Below are 17,846 nucleotides of genomic sequence, written 5' to 3' on the forward strand. Positions count from 1 at the left end.
TGAGGAAATTCTGTTAATTTGCTTCTCCTATTAATACCATATAATACCAGAAAGTCAGTGCTTGCTTTTTTAATGTCTCTACATTGTCGATATGACTTGTCATGGTCCTTTTAACAAACAAATCTTCATTAAATTGCTCCTGCATGTCGTCAAAGTTGCATTCAAGTGTCTGCATTTACTGTAAGCAAACCCTACTCCTTCCTTAAATCCAGCCACTTCATGTTGAGCTAGAGTGTCTCCACACACAGTCATAAGCGCCCCAAAAATTGTCTTCTCACCATTTGCAGTGACAACTTTTAACACTATCATACAGCTCAATCAAGTCACAATTAATGCTCTCAAGCACCTTATCAATACCACAATCAGAAATATCTTTTGATTTTACCATGGCAAGCAGACGAATGGCAGCAAGTCTTGATCTGTATTTAGGGTTGATGTTACCTAAGGTGTAATAAATCAATAACAATTTGTTTTTGCTTGCCCGAGATCCAAGAGGATTGCACAATTCAATTTCATTTGTATATAAAATGAATTGCAATGCTGTGGGGACTCTCAAAAACAGTGGGTGTGATTTTAAAAATGTCTCCATCAATACAATCGTGAAAAAATCCATCCCGGCATGGCTGTGGCCCCTGATCAATCATTGCAAGAACTCTTGGATGCATTAACAGCTGTTCCAAACTTCAACAATGGTATATAATAAAAGTAATGGTGTTCAATGGTAAGAACTCTCATAACATACCGTATTTTTTTATATAATCGTCTCTGGTTCAACTGGCTGTAACAGTTCTTTGATTGTTTTATCCTGCAAATGTGTTGTAGCGATTTGACTGAAAGGGTCATTAAACTGGTCAAATACTCCCATCACATCACTCTCCAGTTGACCAAAGTCCCCAGAATGTGTCTGAATCATGTTATGTTATACACTCATATAGTCACTAGGACAGCCATCAATGCCACACACTATGCGAAAGTCAGGGCTGCGACTGTGTAAAGAGTTGATGTGACTCAATGTTTTTCAGTGTAAACGCCACAAAAATGTAGCATATGAAACAACGGCAGATCATCTTGGAGGAGCAAGGTTCCTAACGTTAAGGCGAGTGCAGCAAGCCAACACGTTATATCCAGCCCGGGAGAAATTACCGGTAGTTTATCAAGTTCTTATTTAGTTATCTTTACAGAATAATTCATCTGAAATGGGCAACAATTTAGTCAAGCTATACACAAATATAACACATTCCTAAAAACACTCAAAAACTAGTTGTTTTTAATTAATTTGAAAAAAATAATTAATGCCATAAACCCCTGTTTTGTAAATGGTAGCAGTCTACGGCTCAGCAGTGGGCAGGCTGTCCCGCTATTTTACGTTAGTCCTCATTAAAGATTAAACAAAAAAGAGAGAGGACACACTCCACTACTATTTCCGTCTCTGAAAAACAACGCGTTTTATTCAAAATCTGAGCATAATACAGTGAGCATAATACAGTCACTAGTTCTTTGAAGGAGTGAGACGTCTTACTCGTTTGTCGTGTCTGTTGAAAGTTGGGCATGCGCAGTACGGAACACAGACGGCTCACTGGAGGGAACGTTACAGGTGCGTAATTAAGCTGCCTCGTCCGAGACGGTTTGAATTCGTATTTCATTGCAGGTTAAGTTGTATCGAATATCTCAGTTTTTTTAGTCCAATACATTTTAAATATTATATTTAATATTATTTGTTGTGTACACTGTTGCAGCCGAGCACAAGCTAACGTTAGCTAGCTATCTTGCTAGCTAACGTTAGCTAACGTTATTTAACTTGCTAGCTAAAACTGCTAACAGCATGGACGAACTTGATGACGTCACGGTGTCGACTTTAAGAGGTAACGTAGTCAAATATACATTTTTAACGTGGTTATTAATTTTTCGTCATATTTATTTTGCACCAGTAACACCAAGAAAAATCCCTTTTAAGTAAAAACCTACTTTGCAATACTTATGATTCATCAGAGAGGTTAAGATCAGCTAAATTTAAACAGATTAAGACTTGCAGTCCTCTCTATAAAATCGGTAGTAACTCTTAATTCTGAACAGATTTGAATGGAATGGTTTTATTATAAATTGGATAAATTTAACTTTATACTGGTTACGTGTTTCAATTAAATCCAGTTACTGGGGTGGATCTACTCTGTTCTATTATACTAAAACATTCGGAATAACCACAACTTAAAATATAAATTATTTAGAATGTATGCTTTTATGAGTTTCTAAAAAATGTAGATTGCTATATACATTCAGTAAATTTGAATTAAAATTGCTTCAGAATTAAGAGAGTTACGACTGATTAAAATGTTTAATTTACCACTCTGATGTGATGCATAATCCACTGAGGTATGTCATTTCTTTATCTATTGTTATATCATGTGTATTTACATTTTTTGATGATGAAGTTCATTCATTTTCTGCTTGTTTAGTAAGTATTTATATCCAACACCATAAGGCAATCACTAAACCTACCTTCATTATCACTAAAAGGAGAATATTAACACAAACTATTTAGGATTATTGTTATAACCTTAGTGGAGTTGTCAATGCTGCATCACAATTTGTGTTAAGACAGTATAAATTAAAAGTTGCTTTTACAAATACTTAATTATCTTTTATTTTACAGGAAACTGTAGACTCAAAATCAACGAGCAGTTCTACTTCTATGATTGGGTCACCCCTATCTCAGACATCCACTCAAGTAAAAAGATGTCCCGCAAAGCACACAACACCTGAAAATGTTGTGAAGTTATCCTTCCCCGAATATGTATTGCACACTGACACCAAACTAGAGCAATGCCGAAAACAATATTTTGAGTTGGCGAAGGCCGGCGAAGAGAGAAACTGCCAAATGTCAAAGGACCTCAGATGTCGGCTCATCCGAAACACCATGACCAGTATGATCGCAATCCTGAGGGCAACGGGGGACAGAGACAGATACCCGTCAAAGCCAGAAATAACAGCTATGGCAAAGCGAACAGTGCTGTACTACCCCATGCTGCAGGGCCGAGACCTGAGCAGCAAGTATGCATGGGTAGGTCAAATGCATCCAGGTGCATGTTTGATGTTTGAAGCATTTATTTGAATTTTTCTTGTCACAGGTTACTGTGTACTCACAGCTATACAAAAGATTGAAAAATTTGAGATCACCCCAAAAGACCAATCCAAAGAGGCGCCGACTCGAGGAGCTAAAGTGCCAACCTGACTGACCCAGATGAATTTGATTCAAGTGACTCAACAGTCATTCTGGATCTCCCCTCAAAAGGGGGTAGCATTCAAGCATTCAAGACTTCCCTTCTGAAGGGAGTAGCACCCCAGACTCGGGCAGCAATGCCAGATGTGAGTTCTAACATTACATTTACAAATTTACCATTGTGTGGTGTTCATAGTTTACACTTCTTTTGATTGGAAGACTAATAAACTGGAAGACTCAAACTAATTGCTACCATATTATTTATAAAGTTACTAATTTCTATGAATTAATGCCATGTATTTAATTATGTATATTTCTGTCCTTCATCTAAGATGCCCGCATCTTTGCGTAAGAAGAAAACTCCAAACCGTGAGTCCGTCTCTCAGCTCCTGGATTTGGAATTTTCAGCCAGAAGAGCATTCATTGATTCTTTTTGCGAGGAGGACAGACACAAGAAAATTCCAGAGGACATTGGACATGTAAGTCATTATTGACTAAGCATAATTTAAAACATGGCACCACACAAAACAATGTCTTGTATGCCAATTTCTGTATCCTACCCAATGCAGTCAAATGTCTTTATTTGTATGTTGGATAGGTGATGGAGGAGCTTCAACGCATTCTGGACAAAAATAACATCCATTACATTGATGAGCTGAAGGGAAGATGGGACGACTTCTGCCAGAAGGTGCAGTTTTTTGGTGTGTGGAAAAAGCTGCTGAAACCCTCAGTAGGAATGGACAAAGGTAAGCAATGATGTTTGATGTTATTAGGGTGGACATTAGGCAGGTTTATGTGCTAGTGTCTTCTTTTCATCTGTGGTGGCTATCCCATGATTTGTGTAACTTTTTTTGTATTTTAGCAGATGTTGTAAACTGTTGGTCAGATTTGACCTTGTATTATCTAAGTGTAAAAGTAACACATATTATCCTCAACAATTGAACAGGCTCTCAGTATCCTACGTGTGCTGCCTTCATTGTCCCCCTCTTCATCTGCTCCTCTGAAGAAGTTAGGACATGTGAGTGAGGCTCTTGTGCATGTCCTCAAGGTAAGCAAAATGAATGCACTACTTGGTTAATAGTTTTTATTGACCTAGTGAAGACCTAAAAAGACTGGCCTAGCCCAACAAATGTAAATACATTTATATAGATTCAAATACAGTGTGTTAAGCAACACAATGTTTTGCAGTAGACCCACAGACACATTCTGATATTCTTTATATCTGTGGTTCTAAAGCTTCTTAGACAGTGTGCCACCTCAGTAAATATTGGACTCCTCAAGTACCACTAAAATCACTGATGTAAAAGAAAACCATAGCTCCTCCTCTGAATTTTTCTTTATCCTGATGGAAAGATGTCCATTTTATGTGTTTAAGGAAAAAGAAGACCCCAATGACTATTTGAAGAAACGTCGTCTCTCCTGCCCAGTCCTTATTGTGAGTTTGTCCAACTGCCTCCTGGCTGTAGGAGATGTGCTGATAACTACGCTCCCAAAAGACAAGGTAACACAGGGTGTTTTATACCTTACGGCCTACTATTATGCTCTACACCTTACTTACCCCAGGTGCGTAGCCACTCTGCTCTCTGTCATAAAAACGGAGGTTCTCTTGGACACAATCCATGAGCGAGACCTCACACCATCTTTCAAGAAGGGCATGGCTGACTGGAAAGCTTTTGTTGGCAAGTAAAGCCGTTTCCATTCTTATTTAGCAAATGTTTCCCAATGTTAAGGTCGCAATAATAACAATGTTGTTGATCTATTGAGGGACACAGTGGTCAAATATTTATGTTAATGTTAGCCCAAGACCCATAACTTGTTGCAATAATAAGCACATTGTAAGTGTATTGAGGAGACAGAGGTCAGATGATTATGTCTGACTGTAATCCATGTGTTACACATATATGTCATGTTTTGCTATGTTTTTTTACTATTATTAGTATTTTATTACAGCGCCATACACACTGCGCCAAAACATGACTGGTGCTGCAGGCACAGTGTAACTGACTGACTGCACTGTATTGTAAGAATTGTTTGCTCCCTCCTGCATTTCAGAGCTAAAGAGGCATGCTCTTTCTTATGCAAATAAAATATTTGTTTGTTTAATGCACAACTTGTTTTCATTGAAGTATGCGTTTGTCTTAAATTTAGAACAGTATCACTATTGTAGAGCTAACATTAAGTTAAAAGCACTTGAATTTAGATTAGTTATGATACAAAAGCACTTCTTATGAGTAAAACAATGCATAATATGAGTATTTCCAGCTAACTTCAAGACATTTTTTATCCTAAAATGCTTAAATAATCACTTTTTAATCTTATTTCAAGTTGGTGGTGGTCTAAAATCTAGGACAATGTCACTATTTTAGAACTTTAAATGAGTTAAATACACTTGAAATAAGAGGGATGCCATGAACAGTGAAAAAATAAAAAGCTACTTTTGAGCATTTCAAGCTTATTATGATACACAACACTTTCTAATACTAGTAAAATATAGCTCAAAATAAGTTTACCTGGCTAATTTCAAGATCAATTCCTATCTCAAAAGTCCTAAATATTACATCTTATTTCAAGAAATCTTGACAAGCCGATTTTCACTAGTTCCATTGGCAGATTTTTTTGCTTATTTCAAGCAAAAACGTCTCGTATTTGTTGTTTTTTTACTTATTTTTGGAGGGGCATTTTTTCCAGTGCAGTGCAGAGATGAACAGCAGTGTAATGTACCTGATGAGAGAAAGGAAGAGTGGATCTGTCACACCTGCCACAATCATCTTAAAGATGGAGTCATGCCGACACTCGCTGTAGCCAACAACTTGGAGCTCACTGACATTCCACCTGAACTGTGTGACCTCAACATATTGGAGAGACATCTCATAGCCAAGTGCATAGCGTTTGCAAAGATCGTTCCTCTTCCCAAAGAACGCCAGAGAGCGATACATAGCAAAGTGGTTTGTGTCCCGTCTGAGGTGCAGGAAACAGTGGAAGCGTTACCCAGACTGAGAAGTGAGTCTCAAGTGATGAGAGTAAAGCTGAAGAGACGATTGTGTTACAGAGGACATCAGCTGTTCCAGACTGTCACCTGGTCTAAACTAGTGCAGGCGCTGCATAAACTCAAACGCATTCATCCACAATATCAGGACATCACTATCAGAGATGAGGCCGAGCTTTGTGACCCAACACTCCCTGATGAGCATGAGGATGATGGCGAGGATGCCACTATGGATGACAACGACTATGATGATGCTGATTTAAAGGAAATTGACATGTGTGAGAAAAGTGCACTGTGTGAGACAGAAACTGAGCTTTATGGAGAGCAGGATGTTGACATGTTGTCTTGTGATGGTGAACAACCAGAGCAGCAGAGAGATGATGAAGAACAGGAAGGTGAAATGCTTAACGGTGGTTTTGCTCTAGAATCATGTCTTCAGCCGTGTGATGTTTCAGAGGAGATCTTATGTTTCAGTGAAGGAATCTACTCTGTTGCCCCTGCAGAAAGTAACAGTCCAGTTGGTTTCTTCAAAAATCCTAAACTTGAGGCGATGGCTTTCCCTGTGCAGTTCCCTACAGGCCAAAACACACTGGATGAAGGGAGACGTATGAAAGTAACACCCAGCAGTTATTTCAAAGCGAGGCTTTTCTGTGTGGATGATCGTTTTGCCAGAGATACAAACTACTTGTTCTTTGCTCAGTTTGTGACTGAAATACACTTGGCCACATCCAGCATGACGATATAGTTGAGGAAAGGAAAGCCAATGACTCGAGATGGACGGAAAATAACGTCTGGTATGCTGCAAAACAAACGAGAGGTAGAGAAACTGGTGAGGAACAAAGATGCAGTCAGATTCATGCAGCCGCTGAGAGGAACACCAGCCTACTGGGAGAAAACCACACGAGACCTTTTTGCCATGATCAGACAGTTGGGAACTCCCACATTTTTTTGTACATTTTCTGCAGCTGAGATGCGTTGGCATGAAGTGATTGAGGCAATAAAAAGACAGCAAGGTGAGGTGGTGAACTTTGAAGGGCTCGACTGGTCAGCAAAGTGTGACATTCTGAGAAGCAATCCTGTGACAACAATGTGCATGTTTGATAAGCGTGTTGAGGCCTTATTCAGAGATGTGCTCTTATCTCCTGCACAGCCTCTTGGCAAAGTCGTTGACTACTTTTACCGAGTTGAGTTTCAGCACAGAGGAAGTCCACACATTCACTGTCTCATATGGGTAGAAGGTGCACCTGTGTTTGAGGAGGATGATGATCACACTGTGTCAGCTTTTGTTTCCAAATACATCACAGCTCAGCTACCTGACCAACTCACACAACCTGAACTGTACAAGAAGGTGCAAATACACAGCAAAAAACACTCTCGGACATGTTTCAGAAGCCCCTGCTCTGGTTGCAGATTTGTTTTTCCTAAACCACCTTCCAGAAAGACAATGATATCGAGACCTGGTGAGGGCGTTGCTCCACTGCAACTGCAAATAGCAAAGTCCAAGCTCCAACCACTGAACTTGTTGCTGAATGAACCTGAAACTGCCTCACTCAGTTTGCAGCAGCTACTCGCTAAATGCAACTTAACACTCCCAAGAGTATGAAGGATTCAATTCAATTCATTTTGTATAGCCCATAATCGCAAATTACAAATTTGCCTCAGAGGGCTTTACAGTCTGTACACATACAACATCCTCTGTCCCGAAACCCTCCATCGGCACAGGAAAAACTCCCCAAAAAATGAAAAAACCCTTCCAAGAGGGAAAAAAGGGAAGAAACCTTAGGGAGAATGTCAGAGGAGGGATCCCACTCCCGGGATGGACAGACTACAATGGATGCCATGTGTACAGAATGAACTATGTATAATACATGCAATTATATGACAAATGATTCAAGTAACTGTGAGTAGTAAACCAGGCGCACAGCAGGACCACTGCAGGGACAACCACCATCACATAGAACCACCATCACATACAACCACCATCAGATAGAACCACCATCACATACAACCACCATCAGATAGAACCACCATCCACAGGAGCCTGTGGGGAGGCAGAGCACAGAGACTTTAGGAGAGGGTAATGTTGGTTTACGAGTACAGTAATATGATTAATATCTAAAATAATAATGATGATGATGATGGCCGCAGCAGGCGTCAGCAGGGCCACGGTAGGTGTCAGGACCAGGGTCCAGAAGGAACCACGATCTACGGAGACCTGATAGGGGAGAAAGCACAAAAAAAACTCCCGGAAAGAAGCTGAATTAGTCATGTGCATTAATAAAACGTGAATTATGGTAGAACGAGAGCGTGAGAGAGGAGCTCGGTGTGTCCTAAGAATTCCCCCGGCATAATAAGCCTATAGCAGCTTAACTAAGGGCTGGTCCGGGCTAACCTGAGCCAGCCCTAACTATAGGCACAATCAAAGAGGAAAGTTTTACTTTAAAAGAGCTGACCGAATCTGCCCCCCGGACTGAAAGTGGAACCTGGTTCCACAAAAGAGGAGCTTGATAACTGAAGGCTCTGGCCCCCAGCCTACTTTTTAAAACCATAGGAACAACAAGTAACCCAGCATCTATGGAGCGCAGTTGCCTTGTAGGGCAATAAGGTGCTACAAGCTCTTTAAGATACGACTGTGCCTCACCAGCAAGTGCCTTGTAGGTGAGGAGAAGTACCTTAAAATCTATTCTTGATTTAACAGGGAGCCAGTGCAGAGAAGTAAATACAGGAGTGATATGATCCCTTTTCTAAGTTCTTGTTAATTCACATGCTGCAGCATTCTGAATCAACATGAGAGGCTTAAGTGTGCATCTCTTCTACAAGGCCACCAGACATCCAGGCGACCTGAAATCGGACTAAGTATCTCTTTCTTTAAACCAAGCTAGCCTGCTAAATTTGCTGTTGATTCTAGTGTCTTAAGTTAATTTGATTCCTGATTTTCTTTACTTTTTGTCGTCTCACGGCCAGTTCTCTTTGTTTGAAGTAATCTTGGTTGCTAGTTTGCTCAAGCTCTTTCAGTCTTTTAGTGCCAGTTTGTGTTCTAGATTCTACTATTAAGTTAACTGCCAGTGTGCCCTCCTAACTCTGCTAGGTTTTGACCTGATCTAAGTTTGTTTTGCCTTGTTTTCTGAAGCAAATAAGACTTGTATCCTTAAACTCTCACTTTGTCAAAACACCACATGGTGTTTGTTCACTGATTAGGGCGTCAAGCTATTGGTGCTTTGCATTTTGAGGAGTTTCTGTCGAGGCCAATCGACCTTTTGTCTCCTAAACGACGGGGGAGCGGCCAACGCAGCCACAGCCGACTTCCACTAACGAGGGAGTATTCAACTAGAAATCGTGGGAAGCGTTAGCTTATCCTCGCAGCACGAAGACGAGCAGAACAAAGACCAGGGAGTCTTTCGTGGAGTCTTCGGGGCGGCTGAATGCGGCGCCTTCTTCTGCTATTTTTAATAATGTGTTTGACCCCTTTACCTGTACCTGTTCGAATCTCATCCCGCAGATACTACAGGCCTCGGGCTAGATCTGCTCTCTATCGTAACCTCTCCTCTCTCTCCTATCCCACCCGCTCCACACACGTCCAGCACCTCGTCACAGGAGGTCTCTGGAACTGCCAGTCAGCGACTCGCAAGGCTGACTTCATCTCCGGCTTCGCTATCCAGCAGTCACTTGACTTCCTCGCTCTGACCGAGACCTGGATCACACCTGAGAACACATCCACCCCAGCCGCTCTCTCCTCCGCCTTCTCCTTCAGCCACACTCCCAGGCCCACTGGTAGGGGTGGTGGCACAGGTCTACTCATTTCACCCAAATGGAGCTTTTCTCTCTACCCTCTACCACCATCCACCCCATTGTCCTTTGAATTCCATGCTGTAACAATCACTCACCCGGTACAATTAACCATCATTGTCCTCTACCGTCCGCCAGGCTCCTTAGGTCATTTCTTGGAAGAACTGGACATTCTCCTGTCTAATTTCCCCGAAAATGGACCTCCGCTCATCCTCCTGGGTGACTTCAACATCCAGACAGAGAAGTCATCTGACCTCTTACACCTACTTTCTTCCTTCGCTCTGTCACTCAGTCCCTCTCCTCCTACTCACAAAGCCGGCAATCACCTTGACTACATCTTCACTAGAAACTGCTCTACCACTAACCTCTCTGTAACTCCACTTCATGTGTCTGATCACTTCTTCATCTCTTACTCCCTTCCACACTCTATAACTAACAAACCTCCCTCATTGACTAACTCTATACCGGCTCGTCGCAATATTCGCTCCCTCTCTCCCTCCTCGCTGGCATCCTCTGTTCTATCAGCTCTCCCTTCAACTGACTCCTTCTCACTCTTGCATCCAAACGCTGCTGCAGAGACTCTCCTCTCAACTCTTTCCTCCTCTCTAGACTCTCTCTGCCCTCTTACGACACGACGGACTGGCAAATCCCCTCCGGCTCCGTGGCTGTCTCAACCGGTCCGTGCCATGAGAGCCACCATGCGAGCGTCGGAAAGGAAATGGCGTAAATATAAACGACCTGAAGACCTGCTCGAATTTCAATCTCTCCTCTCCTCGTTTTCTGCTTCTATCTCTGCTGCCTAAAGCTCTTTCTACCAATCCAAAATCGAATCCTCATTCTCTAACCCCAAAAAACTCTTCTCGATCTTCTCCAATCTCCTCCTTTTCCCAATTCTCTGAAGGAGGCAAGAGTCAACCCTCTCCTGAAGAAACCCACCCTCAACCCTTCTGAAGAAAACAACTACAGACCGGTCTCTCTTCTTACCTTTTTGTCCAAAACCCTTGAACGTGCTATCTTTAATCAACTCTCCTCTTATCTCCACTGTAACAACCTCCTTGACCCCCACCAGTCAGGTTTCAAGGCCACTCCACAGAGACTGCTCTCCTTGCTGTCTCTGAGCAACTCCACACTGCTAGAGCTGCCTCTCTCTCCTCTGTCCTCATCCTTCTGGACCTCTCTGCTGCATTTGACACGGTCAACCACCAGATCCTTATTTCCTCCCTTCAGGAACTTGGTGTCACAGGCTCTGCTCTCTCCCTTCTCTCGTCCGACCTCGATGGTCGCACCTACCGGGTAACCTGGCGAGGATCTGTGTCGGAACCTTGTCCTCTTACTACTGGAGTTCCTCAGGGTTCCGTGCTGGGTCCCCTCCTGTTTTCGCTTTACACAAACTCTCTTGGCGCTGTCATTCGCTCGCATGGCTTCTCTTACCACAGCTATGCCGATGACACCCAACTAATTCTCTCCTTCCCTCACTCGGACACCCAGGCGGCGGCTCGGATCTCTGCCTGTCTAACTGACATCTCTCAGTGGATGTCCGCCCACCATCTGAAAATCAACCCCGACAAGACTGAACTACTTCTCTTTCCCGGAAAAGATTCGCTTACCCAGGACCTGACAGTCAACTTTGGGAACTCCGTACTAACGCCCACTTCGACCGCTAAGAACCTCGGCGTCACACTCGACAGCCAACTCTCCCTGACTCCCAACATTGCCGCGACAACGCGATCCTGTAGATACACGCTCTACAACATCAGGAGAATACGTCCCCTTCTCACTCAGAAGGCAGCGCAGGTACTGATTCAGGCTCTTGTCATCTCCCGCCTGGACTACTGCAACTCCCTCCTGGCAGGTCTCCCTGCCACCGCCATTCGACCAGCTCATTCAAAATGCAGTAGCTCGACTGGTCTTCAACCTTCCGAAATTCTCCCACACTACTCCACTCCTCCGCTCTCTTCACTGGCTACCGATGGCCGCCCGCATCCAGTTCAAAACATTGGTGCTCACGTACCATGCTGTGAATGGATCGGGTCCAGCTTACATCCAGGACATGGTCAAACCCTACATCCCAACCCGCACTCTCCGCTCTGCATCTGCAAAACTACTCGTCCCTCCCTCACTGAGAGCAAAACACTCAACTAGATCTCGACTCTTTGCTGTCCTTGCGCCGAAATGGTGGAACGAGCTCTCTGAAGACACCAGGACCGCAGAGAGCCTTCACATCTTCCGCCGCAAACTAAAGACACACCTCTTCAGACTCTACCTCGACTAAACACTAACGAATTGTAGCACTTAAATTGTACTTGTAACGTCACTCATCTATAGCAAATTGTAAATTGGCTTATTTGAGGAAATTGCACTTTCTTCTCCTGAGTTTGTACCCTATGGTTGAATGCACTTATTGTACGTCGCTTTGGATAAAAGCGTCAGCTAAATGACATGTAATGTAATGTAAGAGATTTACAAGAGCAGCCTGATAACAGAGAATTACAGTAGTCCAGTCTGGAAGTGACAAACGCATGAACTAATTTTTCTGCATCACTTTGAGACAGGAAGTTCCTGATTTTTTATATTTTACGTAGATGAAAATAGGCAGTCCTTGAACTCTTCTTTATATGCGAGTTGAAGGTCATATCCTGGTCGAAGAGAACTCCCAGGTTCCTGACGGTGCTGCTGGGTACCAGAGCAATTCCATCCATGAAAATTGTATCACGTGACAGCTGGCTTCGAAGGCGCTCTGGACCTATCAGGATAACTTCCGTTTTTCTGAGTTTAGCATCAGGAAGTTGCCGGTCATCCAAGTTTTGATGTCTCTAAGACATTCTTGAAGTCTAACTAGCTGGTCCGTCTCTTCTGGCTTGATCGACAGATACAGTTGAGTATCGTCTGCATAACAATGGAAGTTTATGCGGTGTTTCCTGATAAGATCGCCCAAAGGAAGCATATAGAGGGTAAATAAAATCGGTCCAAGTACAGAACCTTGTGGGACTCCGTGACCAACATTGGTAGTCTTTGAGGATTCACCGTTTACAAGCACAAACTGGGATCGATCCGATAAGTAGGATTTAAACCAGCTGAGTGCAGTTCCTTTGATACCAATTAAATGTTCTAGTCTCTGCAACAGGATACAATGGTCTATGGTATCAAATGCGGCACTGAGGTCCAGCAAGACAAGAAAAGAGATGAGTCCTTGGTCCGATGCAAGTAGAAGATCATTCGTAATTTTCACCAGCACTGTTTCTGTACTGTGATGCGCTTGAAATCCTGACTGGAAATCCTCGATCAAAGCATTGTTTTGTAGAAAGTCACATAATTGATTTGCGACGGATTTCTCAAGGATCTTAGAGAGGAAGGGAAGATTAGAGATAGGTCTGTAGTTAGCCAACACCTCCGGAGCAAGAGTAGGTTTCTTAAGAAGAGGTTTAATTACAGCTACCTTGAAGGACTGTGGTACATGTCCTGTCAACAAAGACAGATTCATAATATCTAATAAGGATGTGTTAACTAAAGGAAAAACTTCCTTAAGCAGCTTGGTCGGAATCGGATCCAAGAGACAAGTAGAAGATTTAGACTTTGAAAATAAAGAAGTCAGTTGATCAAGGTTGATGGAAGAGAAGGCATCCAAACAGGCATCAGGGCCCACTGCTGCATCCAAGGTTCCTACATCGGAGGACAGGTCGGCACTGGTTGAAGGCAGGAGACCATCAATTTTCTCTTTGATAGTCAGAATCTTATCATTGAAGAAGTTCATGAAGTCGTTACTAGTGAGGTCCAAAGGAATCCACGGCTCAACGTCATCAACAAATCCAGTGCGGTGATCCTGAAACGTGAACCAAAAGACTGCTGGGTAAATGGATATAATGCACATCTACTGGAAGCCTGGGATGCCAATATTGATGTCAGTTATATTCTCAATGCATATTTGTGCATCATGTATCTCACCAGCTACATCACCAAAAAGGAATCTGGACTTTCTGAGTACCTCAAAACAGTCATTGAAAACTCCATCAGAGACCACGTCAATGAATGTGATGAAATGAGGGAAATCATTTAGGCGTACTCTAAAAAGAGAGAGGTCAGTGCTCAGGAGTGTGTGACTCGTGCATGTGGAATAAACATGAAGTGTTGGTGTCATATTCGTACCGACAGATGACAACGCACTGAAAATGAGTCGCCCCATGTCTTACCTGGAGAACACCACATTAGTGGTGTAAATGTGTGGATGACATCTTTGACTGACAAATACAAATACAGACCAGAAACACCAGAGTTTGAGCAGATGTGTTTGGCTGATTTCGCAGCTACTTGCAGAATTGTCTATGGCCAGCAGAAAAAAGGAAAAGATGTGTTGCCCCTCCTCAATGACATGGGATTTGTGCAAAAGCGTAAAACCGATAAGCCCGCCATCATCAGATTTTACCGCTGCTCACAGGAAAAATATCCTGAGAAGTTCTATGGCACATTACTGAAACTGTACATTCCTCACCGATCAGACCTGGAACTGTAAAGACGGCATTTCCCCACGTACGAGTCCTTCTACAAGAGTTGTTGTGTCCAACTGCCAGGTTCTGACCATCCTATGGAGTATGTCCATCACATTTCCCGTCGGCAGTCGGGCTCATCAACAGAGCCCGGTCCCCCACTGACTGACTATAACATCCCACCGGTCACTCCCCTTCACACTGCACATGTCACTTTAACTGTAATTCATCACTTTGTCGTCACTCGTCACTTTGTTACTTGTTTGTTACTTGTTCGTTAGTGCACTTTATGCTTAATATTTTTCTTTTTAACTTTTTTAATATTTAAAATTTTTAACTTTATTCCCTTGTTTTATACTAACCCATAGCCTTATTCTACTAACCCATTGCATTAGCATTTCATTTTACTTTATTTTATTACTTGTGCACTGCTGTCTCGTCTGTCTACTGTCACGCACTAACCGCCAAGACAAATTCCTTGTATGTTTGGCATATTTTACTAATAAATGTTTCCTGATTCCTGATCCATTGTGAAACGAAACAAAGACAAATATGAGAAAAACAGCGAGGACATTGAGAATGCAGTGGAAGAATTTGAACAGAACAGAGGAGTGATTGATGAATGGTGCAATATGGCTCCAGAATCTGAAGTGGAAAGGTTGGAATGTATCGAAAAACTGGAGGCAAGAGAGCCAGATCATGAAAATGTTCAAGAAAATGTTCCAGAATACACTAAGCAAGCTAATGCTGCAACAGAAGCCAGAGCCATCAGAGAGCCTCCTGCCTTTGACCCTACACTGCTACGGCAAATGTATCAGAACCTGGACCAGAAACAAGCATGTGTGTTCTATGCAGTTAGAGACTGGTGCGTAAAGCGTGTCTGTGGCCTAAATCCTGAGCAGTTTTTCTTTTATGTCAATGGTGGTGCTGGAACAGGAAAGTCACATCTCATTAAATGCATCTACTCAGAAGCATCTAAGATACTGTGCAAACTGCCCAGCCATTCTGAGGAGGTCGACATATCAAACCCCACGGTCCTGTTGACAGCTTTCACTGGAACTGCAGCCTTTAATATATCAGGATCAACACTGCACTCTCTGCTCAAGCTTCCACAAAGTCTGAAACCTCCATTTCAAGGACTTGGTAACCAACTGGATGAAGTCCGATCAGAACTTTTAAATGCTGAAATCCTCATCATTGATGAAGTGTCCATGGTGTCAAAACCCCTGTTTGCCTATGTAGATGCAAGACTGAAACAGATCAAAGGTAGTCCCAAACCCTTTGGAGGAATGTCAGTAATAGCTGTTGGAGACTTTTATCAGCTACCACCAGTGCGACAGTCCAAGAGCCTCTGTGTGTACAAGCCATGTGAGATTGACCTATGGCAGGAACACTTTCAGACAATCACCCTGACTGAGATTATGCGGCAGAAGGATGATGTTGCCTTTGCACAGATGTTGAACAAGATCTGTGTGAAAGGAAAGTCAGATGAGTTGTCTCAAGCAGACAGAGCCTTGTTGTCACAGACCATCACTGAACCATCACTTTGTCCACCTGATGTCCTGCACATCTTTGCAACTAATAAACAGGTTGATTCACACAACTCAGTAACATTAGCTCTGCTCCATTCTAATATCACCAAGATCGATGCAGATGACTACAAGAAGGACCCACGAACTGGAAGAATGGCTTCGACAAGCCCAACCATACAAAGGAAACAGAAATGAGTTACCAGACACACTAAACGTAGCTGAAGGTGCTCGAGTCATGCTCATCAGAAACATAGACGTGTCTCAGGGATTGGTGAATGGATCGTTTGCTACACTAGTCAGGGTAATAACCTCAGAACAGAGTTGTGTTGCACATGTCACTATGCTCAGGCTCAAGATGGATGATCAAACTGCTGGAAGGAATTACTGTAATAGAGCACCGGGCGGCCCTGATGATGTGGTGTACATAGAGAGAGCAGAGGACAATCTGAAACAGAAAGGAGTGGTGCGCAGACAGTTTCCTGTTAAACTTGCCTTTGCCTGCACGATACACAAGGTCCAGGGTATGACAAGGACATCAGCTTTAGTGTCACTGAAACACATTTTTGAACCTGGCATGGCTTACGTAGCTATCAGTAGAGTGACCTCTCTCAGTGGACTGCACATGCTGGATCTGGATGAGAGTAAAATCTATGCCAACCCAGGAATCACTGGAGCCCTCGAGACCATGAGACAAGTCAAATTGGACGACATGATGCCTCTTCTTCGTATCAAAGAGACCTCGAGCAGACGTGACACTGACCATTGTTCACCATAACACGGAAGGTTTGCCAGCGCACATCAATGACATCAGGAACCATCATGAAATGTGTCTTGCAGATGTTTTGTGTCTCACAGAAACTCACCTTCAAGGCTCCTTTGTTGCAGAGAGTCTCCATTTAGAGGGCTACAACATGTTCAAACGCAATAGACACCTGTCCTACACAAATGTTCCACAAATAGCCAACAGAGGTGGTGGTGGAGTTACTGTTTATGTGAAAAGCCACATTCAGGTGCGTGAGAAACAGTACGTACATAATGTGACCGATCTTGAGTTTGTGGCTCTGAAGGTAGAAGCCCCAGTGAGAGCCCTGATTGCAGCTGTGTACAGACCTCCAGAGTACAGTGTGAGATCATTCCTGTCCAACCTGGGGAGCCTGCTGGACTCATTGGAGATCATGGAGTGTCAGCCCATCATTGTCTGTGGTGATTTCAACGAGAATCTCTTCTCCAACACTGGTAAGCCAATCCTTGAGCTCTTCCAGTCCAGAGGATTTGCACAAGTCATCACTAATGCAACCACTAATAAGAACACACTGCTGGACCTCATTTTCATCTCTCAACCACAACGCTGTCTCCACTCTGGTGTGATGAGAACCTATTACAGTTATCACAACCCTGTTTACTGTGTCATGTCATCTAACAGTCCACGAAGGTATCAGCTGAGTTTTAAAAAAATAAAATAATGTACTTAACCTTTATTTTATTGTATATACAGTGATTTTATTCCAGTTACCCAGGGGAGGGGGATCCTCTGTGCAGCCATTTACATCTCTCCACCAAAGCAGGGCCTTCATTCTGGTACAGTAAAAATATTCACTTCAACAGTCATAATTATGTTTTCTGTCTACATTCCTCCAACAGGTCTTGTCATGTCAGGTAAGACCAAAATCTACTGAGAATCATATACTTTTTTTTTTTTTTAACAATACCACATTGTTGTTAGTCTGGGATTATGTAATCATCAATGTAAAGAAAACTGAATCATCTGGTCAAACTAGTTGTTGCACTGTAATAAGATTGTAGAATGGTCTAATTTTAGTTTTCACAGTATTGGATAATATTAT

The 17,846-nt window shown here is 42.7% G+C and overlaps 1 protein-coding gene and 1 long non-coding RNA gene across 2 annotated transcripts; both read left to right on the plus strand.

The window, feature by feature from the left end:
• The first annotated feature begins 3,549 nt into the window (after positions 1–3,549).
• Positions 3,550–5,324, plus strand: LOC144392630 (uncharacterized). The gene is made up of 4 exons (XR_013456012.1): positions 3,550–3,696; positions 3,816–3,963; positions 4,164–4,265; positions 4,593–5,324. It is a non-coding gene; the product is annotated as an uncharacterized LOC144392630 (long non-coding RNA).
• A 4,197-nt stretch (positions 5,325–9,521) lies between these two features.
• On the plus strand, positions 9,522–10,857 carry LOC144392631 (uncharacterized). Its single transcript, XM_078098014.1, has 2 exons — positions 9,522–9,974; positions 10,128–10,857. Exons 1-2 carry the CDS (start codon positions 9,626–9,628, stop codon positions 10,790–10,792), a joined length of 1,014 nt encoding a protein of 337 aa, XP_077954140.1. The 5' UTR covers positions 9,522–9,625; the 3' UTR covers positions 10,793–10,857.
• The last annotated feature ends 6,989 nt before the right edge of the window (positions 10,858–17,846 follow it).

This window comes from Gasterosteus aculeatus, unplaced genomic scaffold (genome assembly GCF_964276395.1).
Source record: "Gasterosteus aculeatus unplaced genomic scaffold, fGasAcu3.hap1.1 HAP1_SCAFFOLD_24, whole genome shotgun sequence".
Lineage (NCBI taxonomy): Eukaryota > Metazoa > Chordata > Actinopteri > Perciformes > Gasterosteidae > Gasterosteus > Gasterosteus aculeatus.

Coding starts and splice junctions, on each gene's coding strand:
- LOC144392631 (XM_078098014.1), top strand. CDS start 9,626: ATGCGGCGCCTTCTTCTGCTATTTTTAATAATGTGTTTGACCCCTTTA. Junction 9,975..10,127: donor CCACACTCCCAGGCCCACTG/GTAGGGGTGGTG, acceptor ACCGTCCGCCAG/GCTCCTTAGGTCATTTCTTG.